Raw genomic sequence first — 17,948 nt, forward strand, 5'->3', positions numbered from 1 at the left:
TCCTTAAGAAACTGGAAAAAAATCCAACAAAGACCTGACACAGGACCGGGGACAAGCATCTGGACCCTCCATCCATCCATCATTTATCCGTTTACTGTTCCCAGAAGCCTCATCAGAAATGGGCTCAGTCAAGAAGCCATTCTTAAGGAGGGGAAACTTGGAGAAGAGGCCGAGTTATGCCAAATTACACAAGAACTGGACTGAAAATCAGTGGCAACAGGTCTGATGGAGCGATGAATGCAAATTTGAAATTTTTGCTTCAAATCATCATCATCAAGCTTCCCAGAGAGAGTTCAGACTTCTCCACAGATCTGTAAATAAATTTAAAAATCTTTAGGATTTGGAAATAATTTTGAGTGTGACCATTCTTTTCCATTATGGCTCTTGTCTTTTAACATTAAGTCCGGCTTTGTGGATGTCTTTCTACACATTTAAAACAGCAGAAACATGTATGCTCTAGTAATATATTAATTTAATGTTAATATGATGCAGAAGCATGCAAATGAAGGACTACTAAAACAGTGAATTAATTTTAAGTTCAGATCAGATTGCAGTGGCCGTCTCAGCACACTATATTGTTGGATAAAGACCGTACAACAGCATAGACAGATAGAAACCCAGTGAGCCAATGTGGGGATTAAAAAAAAACATCTCTTTTAACAGAAGGAGACCTCTGGCAGAACCAGGCTCAGGGAGGGCCGCCATCTGCCTTGACCGGGGGGTGAAGGGAAAGAAAAGAGAAAAGAAGAGCACAAGACAACAAATACCAAACAGGACAAAGACAGATTTTAGGAAATTCTAATAGTGTAGACTATGTTTTAAATAACAACTTAGATGGATTTGGTCAGTCTACTCCCAGTTAGAAATGAATGATTGGCCCATATCTGCAGTGCTCTCTTGGCCACATTTGGCCTTTGGTGACAGGGCTGACTTGGAGTGAGCCTAGCATCCTCAGCTAAGCCACAAGTCCAAGTTCTATCAGCTGAATGTCTGATGCATTGTGACATTTTGTCCACATCTGACCCAATCAACATTTGCCAGCTCTGTAACTGAGCAACTGCTAAAACTGGCCCAGTTAGAACCAAATGGTTCCACTCTCAGGGCTGGGTATGACACTGTGTTTTTCACAAGCCTTATAACTTGTAGCTTATATGTGGAGCCCCAGAGTGAAGCACCCACAACAGTCACACTGGAGCATGAAGAAAACACAAGTTTAACCAAACGTCATTGAAAGACAAACAAGTTTATTGCCTAATCTGCATGTTTTAGACATTCACTGGGTTTTGCAAAAAAAAAAAATGTTTTTAACTTTGGTTTATAGTGGAAAGTTTCCCCATCTAATGAGGAGTTGTGGGATTTAGAAAATATCACTAAACCAGGAGTTTGTTTACAGCCTTTAGAAATCATCGGAACATTTCAGTCACTTTGCGTGTGAAACTGGGATGGGGTTTAAAACTGGATTCTTTCCAATGGCCAGCAGGGGGCTCTGGTTACAAAAGAAGATCTCGGGAATGATTCTCGCAATTTTACTCAGCTGCTAGATTTAAATCTTATTTATTAGGTGTTCATGCTTTAGAGGCTGTCTGCTCTATAGTGTGTTAGCTACCATATGACCCTGCAGTGAGCCTTGGTTTCCGATCGGTGACGTCACCCAACTGGTAAGGGAGTGGTTGTCCACATTCATCTACAATAAACTGTTGGGTTTGTGTAGAAGTTAAAAAAAAAAGAAGTTAATACTTAGTCTAGATTCTTGTGGCAAATTGTACCCCCCTAACCTTATATATACATATATATATATATTAGGATTAATATAGGATGTCAGCTAGCTGTTAGATCATCAGCTGATACCCATTAATGGTCCACAAACTTTCAAATGATATCCGAAGAAAACTAACAGACACAGACGTATGGAAGGCTACCAACAGCCATTTATCAGCTGCTACCTGTGTGCTTGAAGTGTGTCTGAGTGGTGCAGGGGGAGGAATGTCCACAGCCTGTCAGTCGATGTGCGTTGTTTGTTTAAGTGCAAGCCCATTACACGTATCGCTGCTCTATCACAATAGCTTTCCACTCAACACTTAAGAAGCACCCGAGCCCACCGCAAGAAAAGCAGATGAGGTAACTCACACTGACTGATACCCCAGCAGATTTACTCCTCAGCCCTTTTAAAGATTTCTCGCAGTGTCACGGACAAGCTCCCATGAAACCAGAACGCTGTAACCGCCCAAGGACCTGGGAAGTAGTCGTCGGCTATGCTAAGCTGAAAACAGCAGACGCGCGGCGGTGTAGGATATTAAGTTTGCCATGTAGTAAGCCGTGTGCCATCAAACATTCATGTGTTATAGCCTGGAGGATATTATGCAACAAGCTGAAAGGTTAGACCTCGGACAAGTGGTTTATAAAAATAAAGAGCTGAACGGAGACGGCTGACCAGTATGCAGCTATTAGAGCAGCACACACCGGTGTTTTAAATATGTGTGTGTGTGTCCCCTCATCTTTAAATCCTGCTCGGCTCCTCACAGATCATTTAAGTCCAGCAAAAACAACAGTGGCTCATTCACTGCAAACACACACAAACACACACCCGTCCATTCCCACAGCAGTGTCATTACAGAGGCTCATTATCGAAATCAATTCAATTAAAGCCTGTAATTGCTGTAGTGAAACCCAAATGCTATCGCAAACAGAGCTGAAGTAAGGCAAACCTCATCGATGCGCTGACCCTCAGAGCGTGTGTGCGTGCGTGTGTGCTCTTATTTAACAAAAGAAATATTAATCGCTTGTTTCAAATTAACTTCCCTAACCCCTCTTTTCTCTCCAAGTTGGTGGCAGCGTTTAAACATATGGATTCATTGGGGTTGGGGTGAGAGGAAGAGATGGAAAAGAGAAAGGAGAGAGAAAGGAGGTGGCGGTGGGGGGCCAAAACACAGGATAACTATGTTAAACACTTAGTATGGAGACGCGACGCAGCATAGCTAATGCCAAATCCCTCAATCATTCTGCTCACACACGCACGCCGGGTTAATTGTTTACCGAGCTAAATGAAGTGGGGATAATGTAGGCTAACTGTGTGCTAAGCGCCGCTAAGATGAGGGATATTGTAAAGGACAATTTGATTTATAGTTGCTTGTTTGATGAAAGGAGAACGAGCATAAAAGTCACTCTTTGTCTGGGTGAAGGTGTTTGTCAGAGTGATGACAGGTGGAAGAGTGTGCATTTGTAATATATATGTGTGTGAGTGTGCGTAATAGAGAAAGGTAAGTCACCTGAAGTTGACTTTTTTGGATCTTTCTGATGTACACTAAAGACTACAAATCGCATGATAGCATCACTGGCTTCATAAGGAGTAAAGTCAAACTACTGGAAACTGATTTTTTAAGTTGCTTCAGGAACTTAAACCCTGTAAATATATATGTATATACATATTATAAGCGCAGTTTAAAAACACCAAAACTATTTCAGCATCAACATGTGGCTCTGTTTGAACTCTTCATGACAGCCCGAACTTCTTAATTTCAGTAGAAGCATTGAGATTAAATTAATTCACCAGAATCAGAAAACCTTCATTTCCCATCATAAGAGAATGAAAATGTGTCCTTGATGTGGCTCACAAATTAAAGAGTGGAAGTAAAAATATGCTCTATACAGAAAAAAAAAACTGGGTTGGCAAAAACGAAAGACAAATGTTTTAATTATGGCTTTGAGTCACACAGCAAAGTGCAATATGTGTATAATACACTGTTGGAAAAAGAGGGGTGCATGTCCTGAACTCGGTTTTTATTGTTGAATAGTTTGTATAAAGCATTAATATTTAAGAATATCTAAGGAACTTGAGTAAAAGAGCCACAACCGCTTGGCCAATCTCATATATTTATGTTTCTTAAGCCTGCTGACCTTTGAGTCACTAATGCAAGCTGCTTTGAAACCCACCTTGTGCTTTTCTCGCTCTTTCTTGCCTAAAGGTCCCGGTGTACCAGCCGCATTGGTTGTTTCATGCGCCGCTCGTAACGTTATCACAAAGCCAGTGCAGTATTTTTAGAAACAACATGGCAGCAGATATGACACATCAGTTTCATCACATGATGCCATCTGACAGAGAGTGAACGGCAAGTAGTGCTGTGCCATGCTGCAAATTTTTGTATTGATCTGATACCAAATGAATACGCGGCTGATACTTAAAACAAGAAGTGTATGTTGGGGGAGCAGTGTGTCATGACTTATGAGATGAATCGTCATCAAGTCGCAAATTTGGAACAAATTTTTATGGCCACTAAATCACTGTGATTTTGAATAATTAGTTAACACAGTAAACTACATCTTCCAGCTTTCATTTGTTTTGAAACTGTTTTTTTTTTGGAGACCTGGAATGTAAATGTGCCCGTCTCTGAAGCAACTAGCCTATATGAAACGGACGTGACGGTCAACACAAAAAGGTTCAGACATTTGTCATTGATCCTGATGCACTAGTATTGATTCTATCAATAACTGGATAGATCCGCCCACCTCTAATGCTGAGCATAAAAGCACCATAAAGCGAGGCCAGCGATGCCTGCTTTGTGTCTGTACTGTGCATGAACTCCCAGGACAGACCTGTCATCACAATTAAATAACTGCAGATGAAAAATCTCACATCGACAGTTGCATGTACGTCATCATATGATTTAATTTGTCCAGTTAGTTTTGAAGACACATCTCAAGGTCTGTATTTTCTTGAGTGGAATCAAAATATCAGTAAGTGTTTCTTGAAAATATACGTGCAGTGTTGTGTGTGTGACTGTCTGGAGGTCAAATGTGCGCTGCTACGCTTCTTTGTGGATGTGTTTGCTTGAGAAATACTTTTAGGTGTCTGTGTTTGCGGGTGCGTGCGTGCGTGTATGTGGGTTGTGTGTTTGTGTGCATGCACGCATGAGTGGTCGTATGCTCTCGGTCACTGATATTGAATCCCAACTGTGAGGGCCATCTGTCTGACTTTGACCCAGCAGCTCACCGTCACACCTTCAGAGAAAAGGGAGGAGAAGGAGTGTGTGTGTGTGTGTGTGTGTGTGTGTGTGTGTGTGTGTGCATAACACAGGATGTGAAACAGTGTTTGTGTGCTGCCGTATAAATTTTGGCATACACACTGTGTTCATGTGAACTTGGCTGTTGCTTTGAAGGTGCTGACCGCTGGCAGAGGGCATACACATCCACAGCGGCACACTCGCCATGCACTCCTTACACAACACACACTCATTCTATTCCCAGCGTGAGCCTCGAGTCTGTCCTCTGGCTCCAGGACAAGCCGACCTCTGACCTTTAAAAACACCAGGGCATTCCTGCAAGACATCGGCGGGCAAGAGGAGGCGACAGGATAACGTTAACCCAAGAGCAGCAGTTAACATTTAGGAAGTGTAGGGTTTCCTGCACATGATGCACAGAGAGGGGCTATTTTACAGCCAGCATGGGGGGTTGGGAAGAGGCCATAGGCTGTGTGAATGCAGACCAGGTTGCTGGGGCTCTGTACATGAGGAGAATGTAAAGATAAAAAGACTGAAAGGAGGTGGCCTGTGGATGACATTTCATCAGCTAGTCCGACAGATAGACACTTCGCCTCAGACAGGAAGCAAGAGGTGATTAAAGAGACTGTCCTATAACTGGAAGGTCATAAAATCCATCCAGGCTGCCCGCTGCACTCTGATCCTTCTGCTGTAATGTAGACTCGATGGTTCACTCAGGTGGTTAAAAAAAATCTCCTGGTGATGGGATGAGTTAATCTTGCATCATCAAAACTTGCTTGTGGACCTCAATCTCAATATTTTTTGCACAAGTGAAAAGGGAATCGAGCAGTTGTGCAAAATCTAAGGACAAACCCAAAGAGAAACCACCTACTAATCTGCTTTTACAGCATCTGTGCAGTTTTTTGCTAATAAAACTGTAGCAGACTGTGTAGCCACTGTGACACCACTCATCTCCACCTTGTTGTTTAGAAGCCAGAAGTAACCATATTTGGCGGAGAAGATGAACTGCTAAATTATCAGCAAACTTGGCTAGGAAGGCTCTTTCATAGACTGTTTGGGTGCACAGATGTCTCCGACAGACACTGGCTTGTTAGTGCTAAGTAGCGGACCGATAAAATGCTACAACTCCATTCACCAAGCCACAAAGCAGACTTCTTGGACTGGCTGTACTTCACAGTAGATCATATTCAAATTTTCTGAAAGGTTCCAATATCACAAACTCCATTGAGAGGTCTGGTTCAGTAGACTAGTAGACCGAGAGCAGCCCACTCGCCACTCACCTATCATTCAAAGCAGCCATGCTCCTATTAATACCTAATTTTAAAGTGACAGTGTCTAAATTTTTGTACAACTAGATGCGAGTAGATTGCGGATTGCAGCCAAGTGAGTTCTTTTTATGTACCCCTCCCAATTCAAGGCTATAATCCTAGCTACAGCGGCTGTAGGACAAACATGTTTTAGCCCACCAAGAATACTCAATTTAGACTGTAGCCAATAACCGCTGTGGCTAGCCAGTGTGTTTCAACTATGGGTTTCCACCAGATACGGATTTACCCTGGAGTTTTTCCCTATCTGTAGATGGAAGTCACTCCACTGTTTACCTCAGCTGTCAATGCTGGGTGGAAAGCATCTGCCTTTATTTGTTCTGGAAAAGGCTGTGAAACTTTGTGAAAGGAGTCCAGTATGAGTCAGTGAGCCACAGTAATTCACTTCTGACCAACAACAGCAATACTGAAGTGAGTGATATGCTGAACTGTCAGTAGCATGGCTGTTTTTGTCGCCGTTTGCTGCTTTTAGTAAAACATTCTTTGAAGTGGCTCTAACATTGAAACCTGAACAACCTCTCATATTAGCATTTGACTTTGTCAGAACATTTGTTCCATTTTCAGAGCTGCTCGTTTCATTTTCAGATTGGAGGCACATCTTGTGAAAATTAAACCCAGGACGAGCCCACTTATGCCTGTTCAGTTGATTTTTTTTGTGTAATCATATAGATTTAATGAAGTTTAACAATCTTAAAGCTACTTAAGGGAAAACAAACAGGTAATGTGTATATTAGGAAGCTCCCAGTTCGAACAACAGGTGATCACAGGTTTAGTTTTGAACTCTCGCTGCTCACTCATGATTGACGCTAAACTTTCTGAGATGTCTTTAGGGGCATTAAAGGTCGCTGATTTCAGTTACAATATAATCAAACCCCTGAATACGCATACAGTCATCACAGACTGTGGTTCCCATGTAGCTGCTGTCCAAAAACAGCAAATCTGGAGAATTTAAACAGTTTGTAGCATGCTAATAATAATAACATATTGCTTTAAAGCGGCTAAAAGGAGCTATTATTATCAGCAGTGGGGTTTTTAAACAGTAACAACACGGCGGCTCGGCAACTCATTATTACCGGCGTGAGCGGTGACTTTCCGTCTGCACATTAATATGTAAATTAAATGTTAATCGATTTTCAAAGGTGTGCATTTATCATGTATTTTACAGCGGGGCACAGTGTGACTCAGTCAATCAGAACCGAGCTATATGCAGTTTGCAACAAGGCAATTCAGACGCTCGAAAAATGATTAAAAACAAATGGTGACACTTTATTTCAAGTGCACTGCGGATGCACTACAAGGAGATAATAAGCCCCTTAAAGCACATGCAAACTTTCCCTACTAATAATCAAAACATCGGGAAATTGCGTTCAATTCAACTTTGTGTCATTAACTGTACAGCCGCCCTGCGAAGGATTTCTCATTCTTCCTATTTTGTAAATCTTGTTGTTGATTAATTATTATGCGCTGGCTTAGAGTGGCTTATGAAAACCACTTCAATTAGAGATTTACCAAGAAAGCCGACTCAGTTCTTGGCTGGAAAGACGGGAGAATTAACACTCACGTAGGCTTGCAGCAGGTAAACAGGAAGTAGATTAAGCTTCCTGGTGACTAAACACATACATTTATGAAGCTAAATGCCAGCGCAGCATCGAGGCGGCTGCACACGTGGCTTCACGTTGTGGAGTTTTTTTGGTTCTCTGGGCATTTTTATGAGTCTGAGCGCACCGAGGACTTAGTAGTTGTGCCGGGCTCCCGCAGAGCACATAATTAATGGCAGACTGCGGCTGTGGGGCCGCCAGGTGAGAAGAAACCTCGCGGTGGAATTGTGGGATAGCGGAGGAGAGTCTTGCTTTGTGGATCTCGGCGGGAACTCGCCAAGATCAAACATGTCGACAGCGCCACCCGCCCACCGGGCATTCTGGGTAGACAGACCTGAGGAGGAGACGCCTGAAAGCCAGACGTAGTTTTTGTACCTGTGTGTGTGTGTGTGTGTGTGTGCGTGTGTGTGTGTGTGTGCAGCTTTTGGCAGTGTTTTTCAGGAGTGAACGACAGCAGCGCGGCGGATGCTGTCATGCCTTTTGTTTTTGTTTTTTTGTTTTTGTTTTTTGCCTTTGGAGGACAGACTTTGAAATGGATTAACGAAAACTGACTTGATGTGACTTCCAGGTTTGCTTTGACATGACTTTCCTTCTTTTGATGTGGCTTCAACACCCCCCCTCCTCCACACACACACACACACACACACACACACACACACACACACACTCCTCTTCCATGTCCCTGCATCTGTCCTTGTGTTAGTGATACTGTACTGAGACTCCAGCCTGAAGGGTTGCCGATTATTTCTGACTGTCCACAGTCTACGGCTCTCATGCTATCCATATGATATATGATATGATATTTATTATCTTTCCTCCCTCTGGTTGGATCCACTGTCTCACCATGTCTCACTTTTTCCTTTTTTTCCTTTCTTTATAATTCCTTTGTAATTTTCTTCTCTTTAGGTTGTTATCTATCTCTCTAGTTATCTTTTTTCTTTGCTTTATTTCTTGTTTGCATCTTTTCAATTAGTCTTTCTTTCATCTTTTGGTCTTTCTTTTTTCCTTTTCTTCCTTATTTATTTCACACTTTCTTCTCTTTAGCTTGTATTCTTTCTTTCTTACGTTTCCTTATGTTGCTATTTTTTAATTTTTATCTTACTTTCTTTTTTCCTGCCTTTGTTGTTTCCTTACTTACTTTTTTCTCATTTTCTCCTGCTTCTTTATTTCTTTCTCGCTTCATTCTTGGGTTTTTTGCTTTATTTCTTGCTTTTTTTTCTTTCTTTGTCTTCTCTTCTATTTGATGATTTTCTTCTCTCTTTCTTTCTCCCTTTTATTGCTACATTGTTTCTTCCTCATTCACCACTGACTGCTCCCATCAGGCAGGTTTGGGAACTAATCAACAGAGTAGGTGTGTGTGTGTGTGTGTGTGTGTGTGTGTGTGTGTGTGTGTGTGTTCATCTGGGACAGGTCTGCGAGACGAGGGGGGAGGGGGGAAAAAAGCAGAGTGAGGATGATAAGGAAGCGAGCAAGAAGGGAGAGAGTTGGGATAAAGGTGTGTGATAGAATTGGAAGATCAAAGCCTTCTGTCACAGCGTGACTGAGCCCAGGGGCGTTATGGGTAAGACAGGGCACATACACACCCGCACGGACACACACACATTTATGCACGCTCGCGCAGACACAGACCTACTCACTCACGGCTGGTATTTGACTCTGAGTGTGATTGATACTGGGCTAGATTTGGAGAATCACTGTCATTCGTCTCTCCGCAGATCAAACAGCCACATAATCTCCCATAAAGGAAAGAGAGATGGAGGGAATAAAAAAAGGGACAGAGGAGGAGAGCATGAAGGAGGGCGAGGGAGGGGGAGCCGTCTCATCTGTGAAGTGTTTTTTTTTTGTTTTTTTGTGTTTTCCATAAAAGAAGACTCACCACCTAAAAAACACATCCATCATTCAGCTCCATTAAACTGCTTCTTGGATACATCAGAGAGATATCCAGGATCTAAAAAGACGAGTCTAAATGCAGACATTAAACCCCATTTACACCTGCTAAAGACGGGCAATCTGTTTCTTAATACTGTGCGTGTGGATAAAGAAGAGAAAAAAAATTGCAAAGTGTAAATACTTACACAATGCACTGCAGTCAGAATGCATCAAGATAAGCCGGGCTGGGTCTTCAGTTGGTCTGGATCATACTGAGATCAAATCGGGTCTAAATGACAGCTGCAGTTTGATCAAGGAAAAAAAATCCCTCCAGCAATTTCAAATGTCTTTTTCCTGCTATTCCAGCTGTCTCATGCAAGCCAGTCGGCAACCTAAAGGCAGCCAAAAGCCAAAGAAGGATGTGCAGGACAGTTTACTTTGAACTGGGGCCAACCTTGTGTGCAGTAAGATCCAACATTAATCCGAGCAGAATCAGTTCAATAAGAATGACTGTTAACAGAAATGCCTAATGCGAAAGTATGTAATCAGATCACAACTTAAACCACTTCCTATCTGACAGGTCGCCGATCTGTCAGAGGCTCTAGCATGTGATAAGCTTTTTAATGTAACTCTCAGTTGAGTGGTTAAAATATGTCTTTGTGGGAAAAACAACTGAGAAATGGTACCTGTTTTTCTAGCACTGACTGTGCTAGAAAAACAGTAATGGCTGTAACTTCAGTTCTATGAGTATGTGGGTCCTGGGCAGGCTTCATCTTTGGTTTTGTGGCAGGTGGTGGCAGGTGGCTCTACCTTGACCCCTGTGTCCAGCCTTTGGCTCTGAAATCAATTTTAGCCAGATGTTCAGCTGGTGTAAAGCTTATAAAGTTTGAGATGCCTTTGGTGTCTGTGGTGTGTGGCACACGGCATGGTAGTTATCACATATGGACAACTGTTCAGGAACCCTTGGTGTAACATTTATATGCACTGGGTAGTTTTTTCATTTTAACCCAAAGCTCTTTTTCTAGTACCAACCAAGCTGTTTTTGGTGCCTACCCTTGAACACAGCAAGTAAAAGCAAAAGTAAAAATAATGTTAAAAAAATGTCCAGTCTGCCTGCAGTGGGCTCTTTTACCAGATAGAAGCAGTGTATAAGGTATTTGGTACAACTGGTCTGTGGGCCACTCTTCCTTTGTGCTGTTGTTGGTCCATCTGTGAGCTGCGGTGGAAAGCGACATTCTAACTTCCAACATACAAAGTGAAACTGAGTGTTAAAAACAATATAAAGTGTCCACAGCAGTCGCTGACACAGCTTTTTATGCTGAACTTCTTGATCTATGAAGTTTATTTCGTGTTTTTTTTTTAAAACCTTGGAGGACCCTCTCATCGCCCCTTGTCTGAACAGAAGCTTGTACACAAACTGACACATTTGTGAGACGATAAAGTTTGGTTAACGAGGACTTGGTCTCTCCTTAAAAACAGTGCAAAAGACAATTTGCGTATCTTTAATGCCAGTAGTTTCTGATAGACACCACTCGGATGAGAATCCGTTGAAGAGTCAGGTCCAAGCCTGGTCTAGAGCCGTATGTTGTACACAACAGGAAATCATCCATGTCTGATGACTTTGCACTGCTGAAAATGCTCTGGTTTTAAAGAGGGGTGGTGTTGCAGAGCAAGCAGGAGACAGGAAACATGATGTTCTTTGACCAATCCTGCTCTAATGTCAGACTTCGTACTTCAGATCTAGCAGAGTAATATCTCTTATCGTCTGAACTATGAAGCAGGTTAGGAAGCCTGAAACATAAAGTCCTCTCCAGCTGATCATACATTAACATTATCATATACAACCTGTGCAAGGATCGAGTTTATGTCTGTAAACTGAGTGAAACCAAAGTGAGTTCTCGGTCAGTGATTTGTGAAAATAAACTCTTTTTAGGTCTTCCTTCTGTGACAGTGACAGGCAAATAACAATGCTGAAATATTCCAAATATTGAAAGGTTATGTTTATATGCTAATGTCTCTCAGTGTGCAACGCACCAGCACCAGCATTTTTCATGCTGGCGGTCATCTGGCCGACTATTGTATGAAGCTTTTATCTCCACAATAATCAGTTGCAGTTGTTGAAGTGAGTGAGTGGACTTATTGCAAGCAAACTGTTATCTTCCATGTGTTTATGTCCCTGGGTAGTTATTTCTAAGCGATTTGGAAATGTCAAGCAGAAAACCGCTCGCTTTTTTTCTTCCTCCTCTTCTTCCTCTTTTATTTACTTCTCGGTTTTTGCTGATGTGCACCCTCCTCGTACTTTCCCATGCTCTGGCTCTTGCATGCGGTCTCATTTCTGTCCTTCCTCTTGCCCTCTTGACCCCTATAACTTCATCTCCTCCTCGTGTTTTCTGGCATTTGCTGGAGAAAACCAGTTTAGATGCTCTACCGCCGCCCTCCGGAGCTGAGCGGCGTACTGTGTCTCACACAGATTTCTATCTGCTGTGGGAAAACCAAAGCAATCGCAGCCATATTTCTTATCTGACAAAAGCATCTCTATAAAACATGTGTAATTAACAGCGTATGAAATCCTCTTGGGATTTAATTTGGATGTGAAGAGACAAAGTGAATTGCAGCATTCGTCATATTGTGTTTTTGGGCATGTGTACCGATATTTGATGGGGTGTTTTTTTTGTCCTTGTTTTCTGTCTCTACAGATGCACCACCCTATTCAGATGAAACCTGCAGACAGTGAGAAATCTAATGGTGAGTGGCACTGCACACATGCACAGTGACAGACCCATCAATATCACACACACACACACACACAAGCAAGCATGCATCAATAGCCTTTTTCGAATTTTGCTTGGTAATGGCTATCTCTGCTTGATTGGCAGACAGCGCGGGGGACTCGGGGAAAAGATTGAAACATAGAGCAGAGGAGAGAAAGGGGGTGTGATGGGGCAATACTGATATATATAAATATATTTTTCTATGTGTGATGAATTATTAAGGTGGTTCATAAGGAGGTCAGTGAAAGTTGAATCGTTTTGGCCTCGTTGTGAACCGGCCTCTCTCCCCTGTGGCTGCTCACTCATACAAACATGTTGTATGCACTCTCCTCTTGCCGCACACGCTCTCCCTAATGCATCTATTACACACACACGCGCGTGCATGCACACAAGCAGTGTCGCACACGCCCGTCCTCAGATCACCCCGTTCCCGAACTACATACCGCAGATCCAGCTCTGAATTGATTTCCTATACCGAGCCTCATCCTCCATTCCTTCTCATTCAAAGAGGAAGCTGTTGGACAGTGTGTAATACCAGTGGATCCATCTTTAAAGGGTAGGCCTGCCGTTATCTGTTAGCCCATTTATAAATACTTCATCGCTTCTTCTGTCGCACATTTTGTTGAGTGAAGATGCAGACCTTTAAAAATCAACTCACAAATATGTTATCTCGAAGTTAGTTCCTTATTTATTTCCAGATGGTCACTTTACTTCTTACCATTACTCAAACTGTTGGATTGCTTCGGTGGACGTGAGCTTTCAGTCATGGACAACGATATAACTGACGTAAAAACAGGAACCTGTCCCACTAAATCCAGGAGGAAATAATTTGGTTTCTTTGCCATAAAATGAAGACATTGATCAAACAGAAGACATGTTGAAGGAAAACAGTTGAAAGTGTTCACAAACACAATAGATAGCTAAAGTTATTGTGTTGAAGTTATGAATGAAATTTAGCAACAAATGTGACTATTAGTTAGCAGTTAGCTGTTAGTGAAAAGCCTGGATTAACAACTAAACTTTGGATTAATAGTTAACAAACTGAACTGTAATTGATAAACTCAGGGAAATTGGTCACTAACTGTCATAACACAACCTAACAATCATATCACAACCTGTTAAATAAATTAGTAACAAAAAGTAAAAGCACCATTGTTTTAATGTTAAGCTAAAGTTATGGGCAGCTAAAATAAATTAAGGAAGTCCTGATCCCATTTAAACTAAGTTCAAATGAACTTATTAGGGCATGTTTGTGTAAGGCAGCTGAAAAAAGATGGAGACCACTGACTTAGGTGCTAAAAACAATCATTGTTTCTCATTTTCCCTTGCAGAGTTTAGCTTTTATGTACTCTTGAGGTTGGGTTATTAAATGGCAGGACTCTGGGAAGTTATTTCAAAATAGTCAAACAGACTTTTTTAATTCTTCTTACGGCCCATAGTGGATGTTTTCAGTACCAAACCTGAACCAAACTTGAATGTCAAGCAAAAAAATTTAATAACTCTTTTTTTTCTTGACATTTTTAAAGTAAATATGCTGCTGTGACTTTTTGTTCTTCACGCTATGAGGTAATAACTCGGGCTTTCCTTACCTTCTCTGTAAATTCACACAAGAGCCGTTATTTTCACACGTTTCGCTGCTCAGACTCCAGCTGCATCAGAAATTAGCGCATCTCAATTTTTGCGGTTCAAAAAATGTAAAAACAAGAATGCAGTTCTGAAAGAAAAAAACATCTAATCTTCCTCGGAGCAGATTTGCAGTTTTGCTGGATGAATAACCAGAAGACCTCAATTTGGGGATTTTTTTGGTGTGAAATGGTTCCCATTAGAATTATTTAGTGCGTCAGAGCTCAAGAAACCTTAGCAGCGCATAGGCTATGTGAAAATCTGGCAAATGAAATTAAAATTATTTAGACAGTTAAGTGAGAAAATGTAGGTTTTTGCAGTTTGGATGAAGTGACCCTTAATGCTGAGTAATTGAGCAGAATTTTGGATTGGATGAACTGCCCATTTAAAGCCAGCAATGCTACATTTAATAGCATTTCTCGCACACATGCAGAACTCACGTGTACGTTAAATGCAGCTGATTTGCCACAGTAGCATCACAGAGGTTTCCTTCTAGCCTGCCATGTATGTCACTGTCCACTGCAGGGGAGGAGAGCAAAATGACAGCATCTGGGAAGGCAGGGGGAGAAATGCTTATAAAAGCCATCATCCGCTCCACTGAAATATGGCCAAATATCACTTTATAAGAAATAACTGTCAGGGTAAGGATGGTGGAACTTAATAAAGAAGCCGCTGCTCACAGTGGGAATGGTGAAATATAGAGCAGACCATACGTTACACGTCCATCCATTTAACGGTAATGACCTTTAATAAACCCAGTGTTAGATCCGCTGTAACAGTGACGTATGGCTGCGCAGAGCTTTATTAGTTTAGTCAGTGGAGATGGAAGAAGAGAAAGAGACTGAGAGAGATAACAGTATTGGTTAATCTTGTGCGTGTGTGTGGTTTTTTTTAACACTTCCCTAAACCTTTGTGATTCTTTCTTCGGCATCTTTTAAATATTTTTGGAGCTCAGCGTGAGGCTAGTTCTGCTCCGATTTATCCCCGAATGCAAAGCCGACTCCTGATACATCCCAGAGCCGGCTTTATGAGTCTTATCACCCGCCCGCCTGCCTGTGCGCCTCGTCCGAAAAACAGAAACAGTCAATTGTAACGATATCTCCTCTCTTTCTTTCCTATCGACACAGAGTAAATTAATTACATTGCTGTTAGACTTGTGGTAATCTTTCTCTGGAGTGATGCGCGCACACACACACACACACACACTGTGTGTACAAAGGAGTTAAAGCTTTTTGAAGCAACACTTATCTTGGCAGCGTATCCCGATGGTTTGTTTTTTAAACACACAAACAATTCAAACAGCAAAATAAACAAGTGCGCTATTGATTTCCCAGAGTGCAACAGACCGCTTATCTCTTTCGCCTCGCGGTAAGAGCTGACAGTTTCCTCATTAAAAATGAATTGGATTAGCATTACATTGAATGCAGTGGGAACACATAAACACACACACATGCGCGCATTGTTTCAGCGAATGAATGTGGGTTTCGCTCTCAGCCTAATTCGAACTTAACGCCGCACGCTGGAAAACACACGGGGGCAAGTTTCTCTCCTTCACCTGCAGCCGCCTGCGCCCGTTCCTCGAGATTGCACCGGAGGAAGGAGGGATTGTGTCAGCAGAGGAGAAGGAGAGAAATTCACGAGGGAGGAGGAAGGAGAGGTGGAGGGAGGGAGGAAGGGGGCGAGAGAGGACAGGCTGAAGAGTCTCAGCAAGGAGCCGGTGTTGAAGTGATAATGAGACATTGATCAGAGCCTCACAGATGGCATGATGAAATACATGAACTCTGTCTGTCTTCATCGCTCTCCCACTGTCTTTTTTTCTTTCTTTGACTGTTTCTTTTGATTGCTACATTTTTTTGTCTCAATCCATTTTTCCACATTTCGCTCTTTTTCATTTTTATCTATTTTTTTTTCTTTTACTCTTTGTTCTTACCAATCTTTTTTTCCACACATCACTATTTCACAGCATACTCTCCTTGGTATATATATTTAAAAAATGGCTTTGAATGTGATTAGTCGTAAACTACACAAAACAGAAACAGAAACTACCCTCAAGCAAAGAAAATTGGAACTGCTCTTAAATAAATCGGCAAAGTTTTATGTCCTAACAAAGTCAAGTTAGCCAATGTTTTTTTACATGATAAAGCGCTGATTGTTGGTTATGAGCTGCTGCGATGTTCATACTACATCCATCCATAATTACTTTTTTTGTGGTGTCACTAACTTTGGGGCAGAAATGTTCAGTAAATCTTTAAGTTAGACCGTATCTGAGTTTGGGAGGGTTTAAAGTTGTGAGAACGATTTCCAAAACACCCAAGTTTTTACAGTTAATCCTTCCTTCAGCCGGCAAAAGCACGGGATTAAACCAGAAACATTATAGGAGAGAAAAGTGCCAGTCCTAATATGAAATCTATGAAAGAAATCTGTAACAGCTTATTTGTCAGCAAACTTTTTAAGCATAAAGTTATTAGTGAACCCTGGTTTGAAACCGTTCTGTGTGGATGTTCTCCCAGTGCTTGTATGAGTTCTCTCCTGGTTCTCCAGGTGCTCTGACGTTCTCCCACACTCCGACCACACACATGTTAGGTGCAGTGGTTGGCCATAGGTGTGGCTGTGAGTGTTAACACACTCTTTCTCTGTTTGAGCCCTGCGATAGACCGACAACCTGCCCAGAGTGTACCCAGCCTCTCACCCTGTGACAGCTGGGATAGGCTCTAGCCCCTCTGTGACTCTGAATTGGATAAGCAGTTAATAAATTAAAGTTAATTTCAATAATACTTCAAAATAACAACCTAGGGAGGCATTACCAATATGGCTGCTGAGTACCTAGACTTGCTTCTCGAAGGACTTTGATTAGTCATGAAGCATTCCTGTGCTTAGGAAATATGCTCCAGTGATGGCACAGCTAATGAGTCAGTCAAACCGGAGGTTATAGCCCAAGGGATCATTTTTAAGCCCCACCCACTATCCAGCATGTAATCCATGTGGCGTATAGGGACTTTGAACCCCACTCTCCCAGGTGATAGTACTCTGTTAAACCCTATTTTTTGTCTAATGAGCAAAACCAGAAGAAATTTGCCTACACCAGCTTTAAAGTACTTATTTGCTTTCACAACAAACACTGAAAACACTTAAATGCCTGGATAATAGATATAAAGCTAGTAGCAGCTCATTAGCTCAGCATCAAGAAAAAACCCCTCAAACTATTCTGGACGCAACGGGCTTTATGACTAAGTGAGTTTTGTCTTATATAACATTTGGGTTAAGGCCATAATTTACAATAAAACCCAAAGTTCAGCAGATTAAGCTTTCAAACTGTTTTTGTTTTCTTTATGTCATGTTTCTATCTGCCTTAGAAGCTGATTCCAGTTATGTCAGAGTGGGTTTTTTTGAGGGCACCTGAGGTCTTTTCTGATTAAAAGAGTGAAATAGGTATTAAGGAAATGTTTAAAGTCATTTGAGAGGAAAAGGAAACACTTAGCATGCACACAGTGTTAATGTCATAAAATCTCTTCATTCATCTTGTGTCTCGGTTCTCCTTACAGCAGTGGAAGACAGGAAGTTGTTCATCGGCATGGTGTCGAAGAAGTGCAACGAGAACGACATCCGGGTCATGTTCTCTGCGTTTGGACAGATCGAGGAATGCCGGATCCTCCGAGGGCCCGACGGGCTCAGCAGAGGTACCTTTCCCTCTGACTCACTTCGATCCAGACTTGATGCTCCTCATGTGAACATTAACACCTGCGTGGCCTCCAGCAGCTACAGTTCATC

The 17,948-nt window shown here is 41.9% G+C and overlaps 1 protein-coding gene across 33 annotated transcripts in view; it reads left to right on the top strand.

Moving 5' to 3' along the window:
* celf2 (cugbp, Elav-like family member 2) overlaps window positions 1-17,948 on the top strand; it is a 236,708-nt gene that overhangs the window by 168,180 nt on the left and 50,580 nt on the right. For all 33 annotated transcript variants that reach the window (XM_025899580.1, XM_019346845.2, XM_019346846.2 and 30 more), the window contains 2 exons: window positions 12,483-12,531; window positions 17,723-17,857. In XM_025899580.1, the coding sequence (XP_025755365.1) occupies window positions 12,483-12,531; window positions 17,723-17,857 (184 nt within the window). The remainder of the gene's footprint in view (window positions 1-12,482; window positions 12,532-17,722; window positions 17,858-17,948) is intronic.

The sequence above is a fragment of the Oreochromis niloticus genome, linkage group LG17, assembly GCF_001858045.2.
Source record: "Oreochromis niloticus isolate F11D_XX linkage group LG17, O_niloticus_UMD_NMBU, whole genome shotgun sequence".
Lineage (NCBI taxonomy): Eukaryota > Metazoa > Chordata > Actinopteri > Cichliformes > Cichlidae > Oreochromis > Oreochromis niloticus.